The sequence below is a fragment of the Lipophrys pholis genome, assembly GCF_963383615.2.
Source record: "Lipophrys pholis genome assembly, chromosome: 15".
Classification (NCBI taxonomy): domain Eukaryota; kingdom Metazoa; phylum Chordata; class Actinopteri; order Blenniiformes; family Blenniidae; genus Lipophrys; species Lipophrys pholis.
Window position 1 is genome coordinate 23723293 of NC_137642.1, and position 23134 is coordinate 23746426.

General features: G+C 40.7%; 1 protein-coding gene across 1 annotated transcript; it reads right to left on the reverse strand.

Annotated features, from left to right (window-relative positions):
• Nucleotides 1-186: 186 nt before the first annotated feature.
• mrps5 (mitochondrial ribosomal protein S5) lies at nt 187-22446 on the reverse strand. Its single transcript, XM_080482379.1, has 12 exons — nt 22353-22446; nt 21431-21583; nt 19979-20104; nt 18762-18875; nt 17518-17637; nt 14342-14376; nt 5726-5816; nt 5007-5053; nt 4152-4209; nt 1322-1384; nt 1110-1246; nt 187-716 (listed from the first exon to the last, which is right to left on the reverse strand). Exons 1-12 carry the CDS (start codon nt 22399-22401, stop codon nt 492-494), a joined length of 1218 nt encoding a protein of 405 aa, XP_080338505.1. The 5' UTR covers nt 22402-22446; the 3' UTR covers nt 187-491.
• Nucleotides 22447-23134: the final 688 nt, after the last annotated feature.

The following is a 23134-nucleotide window of genomic DNA, read 5'->3' on the forward strand; positions in this document are numbered from 1 at the left end:
ATCAGTGAAAAGGAATTTCTACAGTATAGTATAGTATAGTATTCTATTCAGGGTGCCAATTATATCCCATCAACAACTGTCTTTTCAGATTTATTTAACTGTTTTGTCTCAATTTATTTTACAATTGAGAACAAATTCATTAATCAAAACACACATTTTATAGAAAATGACACAAAACACAGATTTCTACAGTTTGATACTTTATTAACACATCTAATAATTTTCAATATGTCCACATTGATCAGGAAATATTTATTAATTTATTTTTTCAATATAGTTTGTCACTATTGGCCTCTGAACCGGAGCTGGAGATTCATGCGCTCACACGCTTTTGGTGGCACTTTTCTAAACAATGTGATGAAGTGAATCAACCAGATGTGGAGATGTTTTCTTCTTCCACATGCAGCCTTCAGCTCCTCCGTCTGTCCCCTCTGGCTCCTCTCAGTCCAACAATCTTCTCTGCAGTCGGACCCGCGGCCTCGTCTCCTCCGCTACCAGATGGTGCGCTTGACGCTCGCCCAGGTTGAGCGTTTGATTCCCTGCGCGGCTCGCACGTCGTCCCAGTGCAGGCGGGTGTTGGGGATCTCGTCCACGGGCTCTCCGAGGGGCCGGGCGCCGTCTTTGGGACTGGCCACCACGATGGGCAGCGGGCCGCGCTGGTTCTGGAACTCCACCACGTGGAGCTGCTTCTTGTCCGATGTCATCTGGTGGGTGTTCTGCAGCGTGGGAGGAGGAGAGGGGGCGGATGGCAGCGTGACCCATGAATAAAAAAGACCTGCAGCTTCTGCACGCCGCGGGAGTTCAGCGGTCTTATATGCTAAGTACTGGATGCGGATTACATAAACTCAACTACAAACGACGGTTCGTTGTCTACTGAAACTGAAGCGAAAATAAGTTTATACTTATAAAAAATGAGGCAATAAGTTGTTAGAAGCTCTGAAGTTGTCGTTTTGTTAAGTATAAGTGAGAAAAGATCTAATCTTTGAACCTTCTGCTCTCTATTAACAAGTACAACATAACAAGTGACTGAGATCCACACTTTACCTGTATTAGTAAGTCTGTCTTCGTAATGTTAACGCTAAGTTCTTGGAAGTCTCCCATGCCCTCACCTGATTGGCTAACCCGGTGAAGAGTGCCCGGGTGATGTTGAGCAGGTTGACGGAGCCCTCCACCTTGCAGTACAGGTCCTTGATGCCGATCAGCTTGCACATGGTGATGATGGCCCGGTGGCAGTGCAGGCCGTGACCTGCGAGCACGAGCAACATGATCAAGCTTTCTCTTGTTTGGCGTTTCGACGCTGCGAGATGAGACCAAAACGTACCTTCATTCTGTTTTTTCATGCGGAGCGTCGTCCTCTTGAACTTGGACTGGATGTCGTGGTAAACTATTGGAAGACACACACAGAAAAATAAAAAGATGTTGAAGATGATCTTCTCATCTTCTTGTTCCATTTCCGAACGGACTCGCTTGTGTTTTTGTCGTCTTCTGCTTTTCCCCGCCAGGCCTCCTGCTTCTCTACCCGGCCACCAGGCGTCCTCCGACACGCCGGCGTGGCTTGCTCGCTGCGGCAGCTGCGATAATCACTTATTCAGAGACACGCCGTCCCTCTGCGCCGCTGCTCGGTAGCTGCGGGTTAAAACCCTGTTGTGTCACAACGCTGCCCTGCTGTCCTCGGGACATTCGCTTCGGGATATAAATGAGGTTTTGTTGTGCGACTCTGAGACTGAAGTTGTGGTTTGCCGGGACGAGGCGGAGGAATATGGGAGGAGAGTGTCTGGGGAAGCGTCCTGCTGGGTGAAGATGTCTAAAATGTAAAACTAAATGTCACAGAGAGGGAGGGAGGGAGGGAAGTGAACATTTGCTGTGGCTGCAGGAGGTCTTTCTTCATCGAGCTACAGAGTTACAACAATTCCTCCTTCAAGAGCACTTTGCTTTTCCAGTAATTATAATAACAATGGAATGACTGAAACTCAAAGGAAATACAGTTTTTCTGAACCTTTGATTCAACCAATAACACAAAAAACGCATTTCTATCTACTTTACTTTAGTGCACGCTGCACCGAAGCCACACAAAGAATCCTCAACACAAGAAAAGTGTCGACAATAAGAAGAAATGAAAGGTCATTAGGGCTCCAAACATCTAAAAGCAACTGAAAAAATCTGCTTCCTCTAAATGTGTTCAATTTATTTTAGGGATCCACCGATACGTTTGTAAAGGACGAGTACTGACCTTTGGCTACTTGCTGATACTGGCTACTATCTTTCTTCTTCTCTTGATATTTTGGCAGAACCTAATTTACAGTCTTTTTCACTTCTGTCAGCCTCATTAATAGTGAAGGATCTAAATTCAGTTCACGTCGCTCGTCCCCTCGCCTTCAAAAAGTTTTCAAAAACTTGTGTTTTCAGTGGCTTTGGCCTCCAAGCACCCGAAAACTCAACAAAAGCTTCGTGTTTTCAGTTGAAAACGTTTAAATGGAGCCTGAATTAAATCATCGATTTGCTCCAGCAGCAGCCGGCACAAAGTGACACGCAGGGGCAAGATGAAAAAAAGCTGAAGCAGAGCAGAATATCCTCACCTGTGTTCAAATACATGAAATAGCGGCAATATTGGCGTTTACATCAGATCTTTTTCATTATTGTGTTTTTTAATCTGTATATTAATGTGTTCATTGTGTACAGCGACGTTTGGTGTTCTGAAAGGCACTGATAAATAAACTCTAATATTATTGGACATGAGAGGAGAAGAGAAAGTGTTGAGGTGAATATTTTAGGTGCTCCTGGCTCAGGAACTGAAGGCCAATTCAATTTCTTTTCCCTCAAAGTAAATGTTAAATCCCTCAAAGTTTAGGAACTTTAATTGGCTGAATGAAGCGAAATATGAAGATCAGTTGGAAATATTCTAATCTCGGGCCTCAGAACTGTGTATTAAGTGTGCCTACAAAAGAATTTTACACCTCCAGGGTAAATTTCTGGAAGAATTCACAAACTAATATTTGACTTCGTGTTTGGCTCTGATTTACACAATTTCCTCCTATCTGGAGATTTCCACCAGGCCAAAGTGAGATAAAACATATTAAACAGAGGATTCCTACACTGTTCTTCCAGGAATAATTACATAAAAAACAAAACAAAACTGCCAATATCCTGTAAAATCAGTTTGTATGGTATTAACTCAGCATAAAACATAAGTCCCACCTGCAAGGTGAACTGAGCTAGAAAACCAAACATTTATTGTGATCTTACAATTGAATTTGTCTTCAATATACCACCGAATTGATCATTTTTTAAAAATTTGTTCTTACTTGTTTCAGTATTATTCAACCACTTTTACACGGGATATATTGTCTTTTTGTTCTTTTATCTTTATCCCGCCGTGCTCCATGTTGATAAAGAGTCTACTCTTCTGTCCTGAGCACAAATGGCACCGCGGCTATTAAATATGGAGCATCTGAAGCTGCACATTCGACGTGAGATAAGAAGTGAAATGAATCATTTAGAAGTTTTTGTGGTGTTTCACAATCATTTAAAGCAACGAGATTTTACTTCTGTGTTTCCCTTCCCAGGCATTTAAGTGTTGTAGCCTTATTTTCAGTCAGGTTCTTTCTTCACTAAATAGATTCTTAAGTGAGAATTAGTTTCACTCGTGCAGGTTCCTTCATTTCAACAGGGTGTCAAACATAAGGGCCAAAACCGGCCCGAAAGAGGATCTAATCCGGCCAAACCACCAAGCAAATTGTAAAAATGTCAAAGAAATCGTTCTTAAGAAGCACAACACAACAATGAGATGCCGCCATGAAAGATGGCTTCCTTGATGGTCGCAAACGAGCCTCACAGCATCGCTGTCATGGTGAGTTTGTAAAAACATACATAATGTAACATGCAACAAAGTTTTTGGGACATTTCACTGTATTTTGCACCAGAAGGTTTCAGTAAAATTGGCTTCATGTTGAGATTATAGTCCTTTTCTGTAGTAATTGTTTGCTTTTGTGAAAATATAGACATTTTCATCACGTGTACTCTGCACCAGGTTTTAATTTATCGGTCATTATTGCACTATTGTACCAACTGAACCGCTCATCAACACACAGAGGAGGGTGAGAAAGGACATGAATGAAAGATGAAAGTGAGCGGGAATCGTGAAAAAGACTTACTGGTGTGGTCGTCGTGTCGCTCTATGTAGTGCAAGTAGTGCATGGCTCTGTTCTTGGCCTGCAGATCAAACAAGGAAAACTCAACTTGACAAGAGTGGAGTGGCTGCAGACAAAAGTAGACGCCCATATTGTTTTTATCATTAACAGAAACACTATATTGTCCACACACTTCCCTGAAAAAGAAAAGAAAAAAGGTAAAGAAAAAAGAAAGACGATGAAGAAATATATATATATATATATTTTTTTTTTTTGATTAAAGAATGGGATTGGAAGTTGACATGTTCGAATCCCACATCATTCAGGTCACCACTATGAGCCCATGAGCCTTTGACCCCCACCAGCTGGTGGAGAGCCATAATGTGGCTGCATCGCATTCCACAAATCCTAAATGCAGAAAAAATGAATTTCCCCAAGGAGACGAAGAAAGTATGTTCAGTTTGGGAAATTGTCCATATATGGGAAACCTCATAGTGCTGCAACAGAAACTACTACCAAACAACTGCATTGTGGAGTAACTGACTAATCGATACCAATTTTGCATTTTTATTTTGCTGTATTCATTGAAATAATACAGGTTAACTGAATCACACAAACTGCCCTTTAAAATGGACCCCAGCGGAAAAGGAAAACAGGTTGAAGTTATACAACATGTTGCTTTCCAGTTTGTCGTTTTATTATCTTTTTTTTTTTTATTGGACGGATGTTTTGTGTTTAGTTCCATCTTTTCAACGAAGTATAATCGGAAAAACGATCAAATTGTCGATTATAACTCAGCTTCACTTTGCTTTATTATTAAGATTCGACTGGAGAATGAGTTCGATTGGAAACATTAATTTAGATTTAAAAGAGTCTTACCTTCCTGAGAGCCGTGGGTCTGTCTGCTGCTTTCCCCAAAGCGAAGCCTGGCGGGAGGGCGGAGGTTCAATCAAGTGACGTCACAGAAAATCTTTTATTTGTTTACATTTAAACAACATTCGCTCTCAGAGTGTGATTCACAGCGTGTCCCTAATCTAGTGATTAACACTGAGGACGGGTTTTCACTACAACGCATCATTGGTAGTGTGAATTCGAGATGAAGCTCATCCCATTGAATGCTTCACGCAATTGAACAGGAGCACAAAGAAGATAAAACTTAAAGCGGGTGCCCCTTCCTTCAAAACACCACAACAGAAAAAATATAAACGAAATGGACGAGTGTGCAATTTACAGAATATTCACTTCAGTCACACAGACGCAAATGATGCGATTACAGCAGGCTCAAGTCAAAGTTACATGTCACTTATTTTATCTAATATCTTACAAAATATTACCTGCAGTTCACACACACAAATCATATTTCTTCAAAATCAAAATCAATGTCAAATTTAACTTCATTATTACGGCTCACAGGATTTAATTGTTGCTCATTTGAATTGTCTTTTAAATTGGTGTTTTACATTTTTCATTCATTGTGTGGAAATATTTGACAAGAGTGTCTAAAATGTGGCAAGTAGGTTGGTGAAATGATGCTTTGGCAACGTGCTTCCATTGTTTCACAGGGGGTAAAAGTTGTGTATTTTCTCATGAAATCCAACCTGCAGCTCCGTTTCCATTTCCCACAGCGACCAAACAGCTGATGGACCTCTTCCTGCCCTCCTTGGCCGTCATGTTGAACACGCTCTTCACCTATAAAACATAAACCAAAGCACATGAGACGGGTTGTATAGTCTGTCTCACTCATGGCATCAGCTCGATTATAACCCAATGTGTCACTGCCTGCAACCAGATGAGTAAAACATTGGCTAAGAGGACGTTTAAAAGCGCGTGTTTTGTCATAAGTATTGGATTAAAGCTGCAACATGCCTCTCGGTTGTCCTCTATAAAGGTGAGGATCAGTTTTATGAGTTCAACTGATGCTCCATTTGTGCCGAGTCATGTCACTGGCCATCCGCCAATTAATCTAATTGATGGCAAAATTCTTAGTTATACATTTGAAAGGCTTTATAACCACCATCCCAACTTCTCTGATATTTATGGCTGCCATCAAACTCAAAAAAAGCAAATACATTTCATAAAATAGCAAAACATCATACATCAAACTGGAATATTCTCTATATTCGATATGTGATGATTGTAACTCACTGCATCCTGTTTTTATTTGCATTTCACACGTTGCCCTGAGCTTTTTTTGGAATTAGGGTTGCAAGTCTTTTTAATTCCTTCTGATCCTTTTAGTTCCTGGCAACACCTGAGGTTATTTCATACCATCGCTGCATTATTCATCATCACAGCCTTGCATTAACGGAGAGTTTGAGCCGTCCGGACTACAACAGTGTATTACTTTCTCTCGAAAAGACCCAGCCGAGGTCGTTGGAGCCTCTAACCAGGACATCCCCTCCCCTGAGAGGTATTCTGGGCACATTTAACTGGGAGGAGACTTTGAGACAGAACTAAAAAAAACTCTGGGGGGATTTTATATCCCTTTTGGTCTGGGAATGCCTCAAGATCCCGCAGGAGGACGCTTCCACCAATTAGAGGACCCGGACTACTTTTCTTAGTCTGCAACCTTTAATGACCCAGTTATGGAAAACTAGAAAAAGAAGATTTCATGTTGTTATTGACATCTGCCATATAAAGCATTATAAGTAAAATTATAATTGAAAATCATAATATGAAAAACAAAAACACCAATTCTGAAGAGAGTAATAATAAGCAGACTTCACATAAGTGTATTTAATCTGGGAAACTATTAAATTTCACTTTGTTGTCACATTTTCAGTTGGGTTAAAAATGTTTCACACAGCTAAATGAAACAATAAAGTATAGACATCTGTAGTTATTAGATCATTATAATGACAGCGTCTCCTCACAGCCTGCAACATCACCTACAAACGGCAGGGGGCAGCAGAGATACACCACAAACACTTGTGAGGGAGGACTGAAGAGGGGAGGAACTCAGCAGAAAGTTAAAATAATGAAAAAAAAATAACAGGGTGGCTAATGATGAAAAGGCAAAACAGGAGAGAAAGAAGGGGAAAAGAAAAGAGGGGAAAGAAAGACATGAAAAAAGGGGATTTACTGCCACTTTAAGGTGATTTAGAGAAGGGGTGATTAATCTGATTAAGAGGATGAACAAAGTAAAGAGGGAGGTAAAACGAGATAAGAAAACAAAACTGTGAAAATAGACGAGAAAGAAGAGATAACTGTGTGTGTATGTGTGTGTGTGTGTTACCATGTGTGTAAAGAGAATGCGAAAATAACTTTTAAACTTTTAAAAAAAGTTGCTCAGGGTACATGCACACAGACAGCACAAACACACCAGGTAAACGCATCAAACTTGATCTCACTGAAACAAAAATCCACAGAACACAGGAGCCGTTAAATGCTACATTAAACAAACAGATGATTGATCACAGTTAATTCCAAGATAATATGTTCATGCATCTCATCACATTAGGTTTTATCATGAGAGACAATCATCACAATGTTGAAGATAAATCTCCTGGCGTCACCTACGCCCAATCTCACTAGTAATACCACACTGTACCACCAGATGGTGTAGCGAGTTAGAAGCGGCATGCCTACACACACACAGAGCAAATATATTTTAAGCTGAACCATCCATAAGTCAAATATTCAGTCTCTCCAAAGCTGCTTTGATTTCTTAGTGGAAAAAAAAAAAGCCTATTAATTGGTGAAAATCTGGACATTGTTAATCAGACAGCTGCTAACTTTATAGCGTATATTTTATGTAAGAGAGGAAGCATTTTCTCTCGGAGCTTCAAGGCCGTAACTCTCTGTTGGATCATCACCACAAGCCTGAAAACAGCCTCAGATCCAATTCTTGGAGAAAAATTATGAAAAAAAAAAATATTGTCAAAGTCTGTGACTGTGTCTGAGAATGTACGTGTAATGATAACAGTAATCGTGAATAAGTATCAAAAAAGTATCAGTTATAGTGAAAAAGTATCAATGAAGTAGCAGTAATAGAAAAAAGAATTAAAGTAGCACTAAAAGTGAAAAAGTATCAGTTAAGTAGCAGTGATAATGAAAAAGTATAAATTAATTACCGCCTGGTAATAGTTTCAACTTATCAATAAACTACCAGTAAAAGTGACAAAAGTATCAAAAAAGTGCCAGTAATAGTGAAAAGGAATCAACACAGGAGCAGTAAAAGTGAAAAGTCCCGCATCCATAATTTTCTTGTGTATTTCACAGGCAGACACAAAATAAATGAATAAACGTGTAACGCCTGACAAGCTGAAAATCACAGGTAAAAAGATCCTCAGTTGAAAACCACTGGGCTCGGCTGTTTGATAACGACGTTATAGATCACAGGAGAGCCGACATTAAGCCCCGGCCCTTGTTTCTGACAAAATAACGAATAAAATATCAAGAAAAACTAAGACCAAGTGTTCTAAGACGTGACAAGTCGCCCTGCAGGCTGGATTTAAGTCTGCTTCATGTGTCTGTTTCCACGAGCGGACCACCGGCGGCTTTTTGGAGGAGGAAGGGAGCGATCTGGGCTGCAGTTCACCTCGATGGCTTCCACTCCGCCCCCCCGGGCCGGGGGGCCGCGAGCGGCAGAGCAGAGCCGAATCTCCGCTGAGGGATCTTCAAAGTCAAAGATCTGCCTTCAGCCTGGCAAGTTATGTAACACACATTTCAGTAAAGGGTTTATAATTTGACTGCGGGGGCAACAGCAGAAGGATTGGGGTCAGTGTAGCAGTAGGAAAACAGCAAAACACTGGAAAACACAAGCCTGCAGGACACACGGGGATGGAATCACAACTCTGGGACCGCCCTGTAATTACTCAACAGAAACAATGCTGCGAGTGGGAGAAAAACTACGAACTCTAACCAGATGGCATCTGAAACCTTTTTTTTTCTTTCTTTTTTAAAGTAGAAATTCAACAAGTTATTAAGGCCGATGTGTCAGGGCGTTTTGATTGGACGTGTGTGCAAACGTTGATCGCCAGGCTCTACATTTGTCCTGTTGGGTGACGACACAGCAGATGGACGGAGCGCTTCCTGCATTGATGAGCGACAGCGTGTCAGTGGGCGGATGCTTTTCGTTCGCTCCCCGACTTCAATCTGTTGCCGCGTCTCTGTGCTGCAGTGAAGGGGGAGGAGTCGTGTGAAGGGGGAGGAGTCGTGTGAAGGGGGAGGAGTTGCCATCAAGCAGAAGCAGAAGGCAGAGCGACGCCGCCAAACCTCTCGAGCCGGGGTGCCGAACACATTTCAATTCGGGCGCCACATTCAGCCCAACTTCATCTAGGCTGGGCCGGACCGGTAAAATGGTGCCATAATAACCTTTAAATATAAACTTGAAGGTTTTTGTTAGAATTTCTACTCTCCATATCAAATGTAATCACATTCAAATTAGTGTTGGAGATGCTGTGTACATAAAGCTGAATATAACTTTGATATATGTTGGACTTTCCCTGCTGTGACACTGTTTTGGCTGAGCGTGCATTAAATCCTACGTACTGTGTTTTCAACAACAATAACCGAGGTTTAATTTGTTATATTTGGTTGATCTGGAGGACCTGGAGTGGAGGAACAAACATAATTACTTGCTAAGAATATTACTGGTGGCCTGTAAGAAGTCCATAACCAAGTGGAGATGAATGGATGGAAATTGTGCACAATATGTTTGTGATGGAAAAAATGACTGTAAATCTCAGAACACAAAAGGAGGTATTTATTGAAAAATGGCAAAAAAATAGATTACATATGTCTCTACCATCAGACCTGACTTCAGGTATTCTTTGTTTGGACAATCGTTGTTACTTTTATTTACACACTTTCTTATTTACTCTCTTTCTTGCTCATTTCATTAACTCGCCGTGTTTACCTCTGTCTCCCTTTATGTTTTTACACGCGTTTAAAAGGTCTTCATGTTCAGTTTGTTTATATGTAAAATAAAAAAAAATCACACAAAAGAAAAAGAAAAGACATCGTGTTTGAAATTATTTCTATTTGTTTGGTGGTTTGTGGACTGGATTGGAGCCTCTGGCGGCTGTTTTTGTCCCACGGGCATTCAGTAGTTAATAGAACATGCTGAGTCTGAGGATATGGTGCTAAATCTTTCATTTTCCATGTTGATACTCGTGGATTACTAAATTTTGTTTGGTGGACAAAGACATTAGTCACCAGAAAGACGTCCCTGATAACTGGAATTACTGCTTATAACCAATCTTCGTTAAGTATGTATGCCTATCCACTTTACAATTTGAGGTGTGGCACTGCCTCCAAAACAACATTTAATCCCATTTGGGAGTTTCAGAAAAGTTGCCTCTGTCCAGCCTATGTTTACTTTCCACCAAACTTTCAAGGTTGTTGACTTTAAAGGGGGAGAAAGAAGAAACGAAAAAGAGAGAAACTCTGCTCTGACACCGACGACGCTCCATCTCTCTTAATGAAATCACCGAGTCCCGTCCAAGCGGCTGCTGCAGCTGGAGCGCGGCCACGGACATCTCTTCTGTCTGCGTCGCTCTGACTCTCCCCGCTTGTTACCTCAAGCTCGCTGTCACCCCAGCCCTCCTTGTTTTTTTCATCACATTTCTTGTGTGAGCGTGCCAGAAACGTATGATTTAACTCGATAGAAATTTTGGAGGCAGCTTGTAACGGAGCAGTATTGGATTAAATTATTATGATGCATATTTTTGATTTAATAGATTTTCTGCCGAGGCGGCACACTGTGGCTTTAATCAGAGGCCAATCTGCTGCTGGGAGACGGACGACAACAGGAGATCCAACAATAACGTACCGAAAGAGGTTAAAACGCTTTTTTTTTTTTTTAAATTGCATAAAAAAGACTTTATGACATACAAAGAGATGCTTTAGATTTTCACAATTAAGACCCCACTTACAAAACATCATTTCAAGTGAAAATGCATTGTTTCAGCATTTCCTTTTCAGAAAACTTTTGCAGTCACACAGGAAGGTTTTGAAAACGATGCAATTAGTATGCCAAGCCAAGAGTTGGCGCTGTTGTTTGTTCTTGTAATGAAATCACACAATACGCTATGCGCAGTGGCAGCGTTTCAGAAAACATGCATTTTCCCATTTTCAAAAAGTTACGTTCCCCCCATGTTTCCAAGGAGACGGGGTTAAAGCGATTTCAAAAAGTCGAATTTTAACCCGTTTCCATGGAGATGTGGTGTTTTCAAAAATTTCCCATGGAGACTGAGTTGGAGCATTTTCAAAAAGTTTTGTTTTCCCACAGAGGTGGAGATAAGAGTCAGAGCTTTTTTTTTTTTTAAAAGTTGCCTTTTTCAGTGGCTCAAATTGTTTACTTAATTGTTGCGTAAACGAACCCCCAAACCGTAACGACAGTGGTGTAGTGGTTAATGCTCTGGCACTAACACAATGAGAACATCCCCGGTTTTAAGTCCGGCAGAAGTTTTTTTTTTTTATCTATTGAGTTGAAATGTTTTCTTGTTACTCTGCTTTCTTTTGACAGTCCAAAAACAAACATGTAAGGTTAATTGGTGACTCTAAATTCCCCCCATGCTGGATAAAGCTGTAGAGAAAATAGATGGATGGAGGAAACCACTAAAGAAAAGGATTTCACTTTTTCTATACGGGAAAAAAAAATGTTTTATTCATTTCTAAATATTTAGATGCTTCTGATGCAAAAACTAATAATAAACACATTTGACAAAACAACAGATGCAAAATAAAACTTTCACAGATTATGAACCACTTCAGAAAAATCAGTGGCAACAGTGAAAAACAGTCTGAATACTGAAGATTTAATTGTGTTACCTTATTTAAAAGCAACACACATTACTCATAAATCATATAATCTGTTAACAAAATGAATCTGACAAATGTAATTACAGATATACAGACGGGTCCATCACAATTCAATGAGCTGATATGGTTGTTGAACGGGGGAGGTTAAATACCGTTTTAGTTTCTGCCTTTGTTTTCATTTTCGTCAACTCATCACACATCGAGAAAACGCCATCACATCGCATGTCAGAACTGAACACCAGACGGCTCAACTTCCCAACTTACTTTCCCAACTTTTCGTCTCCCTCCCTCCCTTCCTCCTTCCCTCGCTTTCTTCCTTTCTCTCCCTCCTGCTGGATGCGTTCACTAATGGCATGCCAGCATCGTCGTCCTTGGGAGACAAGCCTTTTATTCCAGTAAGCCTCTTTCATTTCATTAGGACAGAATTTATAGTGGCCTACACACACACACACACACACACACACACACACACACACACACACACACACACACACACACACACACACACACACACACACACACACACACACACACACACACACACACACACACACACACACACACACACACACACACACACACACACACAAAGTATTTTTTTTTTTTATAAGAAGCAATGGCACCATAAAAGCGTCCGCCAGTTTCCAGGGGAAAGCCTAATGTCCGTGACACTGCGCTTATTTATGCAGACGGCAGCGCTGGGGAGGACTATCAATGGGACACGCACACATGAGGACGCATAAAGAAACGCACCGACAAAAAGGTAACGCAAATATTTCTACATAAGAAAATGTGAATCCACACGAGTAACCCACAGGTCATCACTCTTATTGCACTGATCTACTTGGAAGATAATATGTAGGGAAAACATACCCGCAACCACACATACACACACAAATTTGGATCCCGCTGTGTGTGCGTGTGACCTTGCGACATTACCTCCATTAGTTCAACAGGGTCCATTAGTGCTAATTGAATTAAGGTAAGATGCAGCATGACAGAGTGGGAATCTAAATGAACAGGCAATATAATACATCTTATGGCTCTCTCTACTAAGCAGCAGCTTCAGATTTAATCTTTTAGATTCAACGGCTCAGCTGGTGAAGCGGGCTGTCTCTCGGTTGGATGGTTGCAGGTTCGATTCCCCATCTGTCCATATGTGGAAGACACTGAACACAGAGTTTGCTTGGCAGCCACTTCCAAGTGTGTGAATGTGAGAAACACTGTAAAGCCTTTTGGAGGCAGTTGAATCAGTGGAAAAGCGAGATATAAGTTTTAGCGTCACACTACTTGATATGATCAGCGGTGTCAAACACATTTTAGTTCAAGGGCCACACACAGAATTTTACTCTGACCTGGCAACCCACTGATCCTCCCCCTCGTTGCAGGGTACAGGGCTATAGTGTGAGCGAAATTAATTGGCATGAGGAGCATAGTCAGCAGGCATCAGGAGAGAGTTGGCAGATGTATGAGCGGCAGACTTGGTAAATACAGTATCAACAGAAGCATGGAGAGAGTAGATAGACTGTGGCAAAAATTCTGGAAAATTAAAGGGGCGGTGTGAAAAAGGGCATCTGATGCTCTTCTTGGGACAGATAACAGATAACTCAATCAGACCTGCTCCTGTGTGTTTCACAGGTACGTCCCTGCCTTTCAAATAAAACCCCCATCAACACCCCAAAGCTGTGAAAAGCAAACTGTTGAAGTACCACCAGTGGGCTGAGTGGATATTTTACCTGCATATCTGCAGGAGCTGCCTTTTGTGGACGCTCAGAATAAACAGTTTGAATCCACTCCTCAATTAAATAAACACCGCTCCTTTAAGACAGCTGAAATGCTCTTCTGCTCTTTCTATCAAACACGGGTGCAAACGTGACTTTCTTCAAATTCCACCTCAACTGAGTTCCAGTACTTTACTGCTCAGAAAATTCTACGGGTTGTTGAATACACGTTCCCCTTTGATGCTTTTAATAGTATAATTCTATGGAGACTGACCTCGATGGAAGACGACATGAGAAAACACACAATGAGCTGGAGGTTCATTGTTTCCTAGTGGTTTTCTATTATTTTCTGCGTATTCATTTAAGTCTTGTTTACGTGACAACATTTCAAGTGAAAACACATTGTTTTGTCGTTTAAAAAAAGAAAAAAAAAAAACTCCACCGAATTATTACTTATAACTATTCTTTAGTTTTCATTAGTTTCAATTAAAATCAATAGATATCTATATATGTGTTTGAATAAAACAATAGTTCTACAATCCATTCATTTTCTTCAAATCATGATTCGGCTCTGCTCTCTAGCGCCCCCGAGGCATCATAAGAATCACTGCTACTGTCTCATGTAATGTGATAACATTTTATTTATATTGTTAAAAGTTCTTTTTTTTTTTTTTTTTTTTTAAAAGCAATTTATAAACGACTTTGATAATATATTAGCACACTCACCTCAATGACGCGTGAGTCAAATTCGTTGTAGGTTTCTGTGGGAGAAATGAAAATAGAAAAATGTAAATTTCAAAGCTTTAAGCACAGGCGTGCGCAACATAAACAGCTTAACGCCGGCTCCCGTCGGTGCGGCGAATACCCAGAAGCCCCCGGGGCGGCGTCGGGAGTCTGCACTTCCCATTGTCAGTGACCTCTGCAGGATGTTACTCTTCTCAAGAGCAGCTTGTTCACTTCCAAGCAATTAACAAAAAACAAAGAAGAGCTGAGTATAAGGCGCCGAAGAGAGGAAACACACGCACACACACGCACACACACACACACACACACACACACACACACACACACACACACACACACACACACACACACACACACACACACACACACACACACACACACACACACACACACACACACACACACACACACACACACACACACACACACACACACACACACACACACACACACACACACACACACACACACACCTCAGCAGGGACATTAGTCCACCATCTGTAAGAAAGCAAACCTGATCAGCGAGAGGCAACCTGGTTACAGCTCTCTGCACATCACATTCAAGGCGTCCCGGGCGACTTTGTGTTTGACACGCGACGACAGGCATGGAGCGAGCTCCGGCTCCGGGGTGCACTTCACGGCGAGGCGCTTGTTTGCACGAGGGGGCAGAATCTAAAGCAAGACGGTGAGTAACTTGGCAGTCCTGTCCTTCATCCTTCAGACAAACCAGGTAAACAAACTCCACTCAATTCAAGCAAGCTGGCGAGGTTTAAACGCGTAATGAGGCTGGGAGCGGGAGGCCACCGGCTCCGGCGGCGAATCAGTGGGAATTAGCCGGCCTCGACACTCCGGGTCCCAGACTGAAAGAGTTGATTAGGCGAGAGCTGCAACGTGGTGCGCCGCAGAGACCGTTCACAATAAAGTATCGCGATCCGACTGATGAAAATCCGAGATCATCCGAGAGATGAAAATGTGCTTTTTGATAGCGCTCCAACAAGACCTTTCATATGCCCACACTAAAAGGTTTTCACTAAAAACAAGAAGAATTACTCTGGAAAGTCCCTGAAACGCAATCGGTTATTTGAAACGCTCAAATGTATCATGGCACAAGTAAGACCAGGCAAATATACTGAGTTTTTACTGTAGGAAACCACACAAGTTTCCCTGAACCACACAAAAAAAGGAAGAAAATGTGTGTTTGTGAGACTATTTCTTTGTTCTAACAATACTTCCTTAGCAACAGATGCAAGTTCTCCACAAATGTGGCACTATTAAAAAGACAAATTAAAGTTTTTTAAGATATTTCCAATGGTATAAGAGTCACTGCCAAGAGGCATGAGGAGGAAATAACCTCGCAAAAACAAATATTTATCAACAATGTGCCAGATCCACCACTGTGCATTAAAACGAACAAACACATCTAATTTATTTCCAATTAAGAGTCTGCTGGAGCAAAAAAAAGGGGTTGAATTTGACATAAAGTAATAGAATTTGTGAATTATATCCACTAAAGAAGTCGTGTGAATTACTAATCTGACGAATCAGTGTCAATCAGTGTTAATGAACAAAGAAAACATCATTCAATCCACAAAATTTCACAGTGGACGATATTGAGACATTTGATCATATTAAAGCTCGAATGTAACCCTGTATATTTGTCTCGTGAAATTACTCACCGAACGTGAGGCATCATTGTTCAGAGAATTATTATTTTTTTGTCCCCTTAGCAGATTTGTTGAGTCATTACATGAAAAAAACCAAACATGTCTCGTTTATTTCATGTTTTTGGAAGAGGCACTATCTGTGTGGTGGACTGAAAGCAAATGTTACAAGATATTGGATTTTTTTTCTCATATTAGCTGATATTTTCCAGCTCCTGTGGCTGACTGTCGACCTAATAGTAGAAGAGGACAGTACATCTCTCTGTAGTTAAATTATAAGATTACAGATACATCTAATGTGGTGGCTTCTGAAAGATGTAGATTTTATGCAGTGAAATATATTAAATTTATTTACATTTTCTAAATTGTAAAATTGTAGATAATACCTAGAATATGGATACAAAGCTACAGTTCTCTACATTTTCTTAACAGTTTAGGAGGTATTAAATACATTTTTTAGGTTAAGTAAGGCTTTTGGACACATTTCATTTGGCTAAGCTTTGTTTCCGACTGATAGCAGCTCATTCAAACTGTGCGATCACTTGGAGATTCAGTCCCAAATCAGAAGAAGCAGGTGGGAATAGATGAAGAAACAGGAGGAGACCAGGGGTGGAGTGATTGTCGAAAAAGACAAATCAGGGAACAGTGAGCGAGAAAGGCGTCTCTCTAAATCAGGGAATCGTCCCACTTAACACTTCGGTCAAACCCTCATCTTCATCAGTACTAATGAGAGCACACACTGATCTCACACACACACAGCAGTGCTCCTCTTACTACTCTCCTACTGATTCATCCATCTTTTATTATTCAATCACGTCTTCCTGTGACACTGCCTGTAAAACGTCAATGGAGACTTTCTGTCGTCTTGATGCTTCTCGGGGATATTTTTTAAGCCAAACGTATATTTCTGCGTCGCACCACGGCAAATGTCACTGGGGATTAAGGCTGCAGTCACACTTTGGTCACACTGTGACCCAATTCCAATTTTCTGCTCACAAGTGACTCGTATCCGATTTGTTTTGTGACCGTGTAAACGCTGCACACCAGACCCAGGCCTCAATTGTATGTGGTACCAAATCGGATATGGATCCGATGTCCGTCAGGCACTGTCTGAACGGCCAAGCCGAATGTATCTGATTCCAACGTCATCGACGGGAGACTGACGTCACGAAGGTGGATGTCACATTTAAAACGTAGAGTGAACGACCACGCAAAGACGTTAGACCACTGCATGAAATCAGAATTGACGACCTGCAGTGTGAACATAACCCAAGTCGAGTGTTCATTCACTTTGAAGGATCTCCAAACTAGTGACATCACTCTCGCTCTCGTCCACCTGCTGCTCACGTTGCTGACGGATATCGTCATGTAGTACTCGTCGGGTTGTATCGGGGAGATTTTCCAAGTACGAGAACGACTGCAGTATCGGACCTAATAACCGATACTGTTATAGGTGCATCCCCAGTAAAGGTTTGATTTCATCTGGGTGCAACTCACCTCCGTTGGGTCCAGGGTCCGGGGGTCCCAGGCTGGTGCCCCCCCAGGACCTGCCGGTCCAGCCTCTCTCCCTCTTCACCTTCATCCTTCTCCTCTTCTCCCACTCGTCTCTCTGGCGCACTGCGGGACGACGCGAGCGACAAACTTTACTCAACAGGCCGCGGGTGAATTGAAGTTTGCGCAGCGTGGTGAACATTAAAAGGTGCCATTTCTCATCGTCAAATTATCTGAGCAATTACCGTGAACAAATAAGATCACAGTGGAGGCAAATTGGGTCTCACAGCAGTGGAGCTTCAGCTGTTCAGGATCCAGATCGACACTTTTCTCCTCTTGTTTGAGATATTTCTCCTAATCAGGCAGTTCTGACATATTTAAATATCGTCATGTAGTTTTGTGCTGAAATATATTTTAATCCTGTACCTTCAATATTTTTTGAACTATAAGTGATGCTATTGCAGCTTAATCTGACCTGAAGTTATAAGGTGTAGGGCTCATTTTGGTTTTTCTGGCCTCTAATTCACATGAACTGTAACTGGGTTTGTGCTTTTTTTTTTTTTTTCAATTTGACAGTCAGGCTCACATTTTTCAAAGATGTTCCCATGCAGAGCTGGAATGCACATGTTCATATTGTGATAAAGATTCATTTGTGATATATGGCACAGCCCTGACACTAGTTGACAACAATTCATCTAATCAAATACAACAAAATGCATTATAAATAAAGAAACTACTTTATACTGTCAAAGTAATTTCAGCTGGTTCACATTATTGTCTCTTAATGTGCTACAATGAAAAAAACCTGGTGTTAAAACATGTATAAATTCAGAAAATAAATGAATTGTTGTTGCGTTTAAACCACTGTGGAAATATGACATATCAAGGCTGATAATTCTCCTCTAACAAGGGTTCCATACAGTATTTCAAGTTTAAATTATAGGTTTTCTCAATGATAATCTTTGAAATTTGTTTATTGACATTACCAGGTAAAAAAAAATATTTGTCAGTAATAATGATTACATTGCAAACCTTGGAGAAATATGACAAATTGATGACATTGCTTTCAAACACAGAACATCTAATTTTGCTGATTTGTTTTCGAGCCAATTCATTTTACTCTCAGTAATATTGTCTCCATAGCGGTACAATACCTGCAGGCTGATTCGTTGCTCCATGTTTGCGTGTGTTGTATAATTAAACATCATTATAAAAAGCCTGCCGGAGAAGACGTTTGTGTTTGTGTGTACCGAGTTCAGCTTGAACATCCTGCTGCTCGGCCTCGCCTCTTCGACTCATGCCCTGCAACATGCCCTCCTTCAGGACCGGAGCGTTGAGACCGGGCCACAGGAACCCGCCACGACCTGACAGACACAGGGAATGGAAAAAGATAATAGCTATCCGGTTAATGACGAACGAAAGAAGGGACAAGAACAAAGAAAAATGCACTGAAATGCATTGCTGGTATATAAAGCTTATGGAGAAAAGAGACTGAAGCAAAATGCACGTAAACAAGTAAATATTCTATTAGAACTCCATCTAGTTTTACTGAGCAAAACCAATAAAACAGAATGAGCAGAAATGAAAAAGAAAAAAGCATCACAGGCAACGTCACTAAGGAATAAATGAGCATGTATCGGAGACGGATAATGTTGTTTCTTCTACATTTGTATTATTTATTTAACTGTTTTTATTATATTTTCTATTTGTTTTGTTCTTGTTTTTGTTACATTTTGAAAATAAAACTCAATCAATGAACACGACCAAAGCAATCTGAATGAAAAAGATGTAATTCCCTCTTGTAATGTCGCGCAACAAATGAAGTGACTCTTAAGTGATGAAGATTGTAGTCTATCATTCACATTAAGTGCTTTTTAGCATTAGGCCCTGTTTACACTACGTTTTCAAGTGAAAAAGCTAAACTTTCTAGTGTTTTGGGCGTCCATTTACACGACAACGGTGGTCACTGAAAAGAAAACCTTTTTGAAAACGCCCCAAAGCCATCGATTATGTTCACAGCATATTGTTCTATGCTGTGTGGTTTCATTACAAAAACAACCAACAGTGGCCAAATATGACAACTACAGTACACAGCTTTCAGCGTTTCTGTCAATTCCCATTGATCAAACGTCGTTTATAAAACGTTGCTGTGTAAACACGAGTCTTTTCTGAAACAAAAAAAAAAAAAAAAGAAGGCTTTTCATTTTGAAACCTCGTCAAGTGAACGGAGCCTTAGTTCCACACACTTGTGTCAGCTTCTAAATCCCAGCACTCAAGCCAACAGCAAATAAAGTGCATCTTTAAACATTTTTTCAGCAAAGAAAATAAAGCAAACAACTAAAATATATCTTCAGATACACTGAAACGAGGTTACACGAGTTTGTTGGGGTGTAACATTCAATTATTCACAGGAAAGTTGAATTAAACATGTAACAAAGAGTGAAAAAAAAGACAGACGATGTCTCACCTTCTCCGATGATCTGTCCTCGGTTCAGATCTTTCTTCAGTTTGCGTTTGGTTCGCTTCCCCCGACCCTTCCTGGCTCCGGCGCCAGAATCCGCCAGCACACCACTCCACAGCTCCTGCGCAGTCACTGCCAATGCAGAAAAACATACAAAGAAGAATAAATCCAACGGCTTCAAGGACCCGTCAAAACAGGATCCGCTATCTTCGTATAAACAACAACAAAAGGAATCGACTGTCTGTTTTCAGGAGACGACTCAAACTTCGCGAACAAAGTGAAGTGGTGGAACTTTGTCAATAGCTTAAGAAAAAAAAACTCAGAAAAGGTGTTTGGCAAGTTTGAAAACAACATGAATTATTGATAAAGTCAGCCGGCATGCCAAAGCAATTGAATCCCGTCTAAACTGTGTTCTGATTTGAGCTTTCACATTTCGATTTTCAATTAAAGGCGATCAATACGACTTGATGTTTCTGTCTCATTATGGTTCTAGGACTAGGACTGCAGATTTAAGCGCTGTTTATGCAACAACGTTTTCAAGTTGAAATGCAAAAGGTTTATGTGTTTGTGTATTTACATTGCTCAGAGCCACTGAAAATACAACTTTTTGAAAACGGCTCCCGAAATTGAACGTTTCAAAAACGCTCCTACTCGTGCAATTGAGGGAAAATGCAACTTTCTGAAAAGGCTCTGAGTTCATCTGTGTGGAAACGGGGGGATAAGCAACTTGTGTGGATTCATTACAAAAACAAAAGGCATCCACTCGTGGCCTGGCATGCCGACTACATCGCTTTCAGTGTTTCTGCCACCATTTCCATGTGAACGGACAAAAGTTGCCGTGTAAATGTGAAATTTTCTACCTGTCACCCGTCTAATCTTGTAGCCTGGGTGTTTCCTTTCTCTTGATCTACAACAAATTGCTGTGTTTTATTTCTGCTGTAGAAACTTGCTAAAGTAAAAATAATGTCACAAATTAAACATTTTGATCAGCATCAAATGAAAAACTACCAGTTTACTACCAAATTACTAGATGTTGTTTGTTTGTTTTTAATCATACTAGTGTGTGTGTGTGTGTGTGTGTGTGTGTGTGTGTGTGTGTGTGTGTGTGTGTGTGTGTGTGTGTGTGTGTGTGTGTGTGTGTGTGTGTGTGTGTGTGTGTGTGTGTGTGTGTGTGGGTGTGTGTGTTTGCCCTATGACGGACTGGTGACATGTCCAGAGTGTATCCTGCCTTTTAATAATGCAATTTTTAAAAATGGACTGAAATATTGCACATGTTCCTATAAGTTGCACTACTAATGCAAATCTCTGCATCGACTGATTCTAAGAAACAGACAATCCATAAACAGATTTTCTTTCTTGTAACAAAACTGCATCTCTGCCAGTGTGAATCATTTGCTTGTACAATACTCAGGATTATTTTATACTGTAGTGGAGAAAATACGTTTTCCATTAACTTACACTTGTTGAAAAAGCTGCCGTGTCTGGTTTGCTGCCATGATGTTGGAGGCAACAGTGGAAACGAGGGCTGTCTTTGGAGAGTGGCAGCGGAAGCTCGGTTTAGAAAGATGGACCCCCGAATGGCTCCTGCTGCAGTTCGAAGAGGCACCACACCTGAAAGAAGACGGCATTTCATCAGAATAAAAGGATGTATTAAAACTGTGTCGTGTCCATGGAATCAAACAAAGCAAACATGGAGGTGGTGGATTATTAAAAGCAAATAGACACCATGTCAGGACGTGTTGCACAACCACATGTCAGCAGAATTGTTTTGATCATGTATCAAAACTTTGAGGGACAAGATCTGAATGACTATAACATATGAGTATCATTTCTTTACTCGGCCAATCATTATATAACTCCTAAAGCTTTATTGACAGAGATAATGTCATTATGGATAACATATCCATCATCAGGACAACACAGCTATAACTGTTATGTTATAATAGGAGAAAGGCGATACCAGAACAGAAAACAACTGAGATTACACTGCAATAGTCGCTTTTCTGCACTGAACTGTAAGACGATTAAGACCATTAATTCAACAAATGCTTTGATAAGTTTTAGTAATTGCATTGGATGGGTGACTATCTAATAAATATCAACTATCCAGAAATAACGACTCTGATTACCGCTGCTGCAATAATATAAGAACATTAACATTTATCATCAATTCATAACGTTACATTGCAACATTGCAAGATTTAGGTTATTTTGTCAAGGATAAATCTCCTCAGAATCATTGACATCGTCATCTTCCAATTAGAACAAACTTGGACATACAACGACACTTCCAAAACATCAATATACTCCAAACACTACGGTATTAACTTCAAACCGTTGTCTCAAAGCTGCTAAATACTGAAAAGGATGAGTTATTTACCTCCGATTGTGACACGGAGGACACAGCACAGCCGCATGGGCGCCGCCATGTTAGAAGTACTGAGGGTCCTTCTGAGCAAAGCAAGACGACTAAACTGTGCCTGACGAAAAAGGTTGAAACAAGGCACGACAATGTTACTACGACGACTACTACTACTACTACTACTACTACTACTACTACTACTACTACTACTACTACACAAAGAACACAGAGATACAGACATATCTACTGTTGGTCGTTTATTTTCACTGATTAACCTAACATGCCTGTTTGTTTCTTTGTTTGCTGTGAGACTTGCACGGGGAGAATATGCAAACATTTGTCGATTCTCATAGTTTTAGTGATTTTAGCTATTTTGTCAGAAATGTTTGCTTTTCTAGACATTTTTGTTATTAATACCTTTTTTTTAAGCCTTCTTCTTAGCAGTTATGGAGCTTTCATGTATATTTTCCTTGTTGTTTATGACATAGTTCTAAGTAAAAATATAGGAGCCTATCCATGCTGTTGGATTAAACTGAAATGAATAGCAGCATGCAGGTGACATAGTTCGACATGATACAGACTTTAGTGATGAAGCCAACCTTTCAGTGAAATATCAACATTTGTCAGGCAGCACTGCTAAGAGTCGGTTTGAAAGAAACTCTGGTGTATAACTTTTTGCCACAACTACACTCACAAACACGCATATTTTGGTGACCTAACATCAGGTGGCTGAAAACCCTGATGAGTTGCATCTGTTTCAACAGGCGTGTCATGTCTGTGCCTCCTGATGAGCTCATATT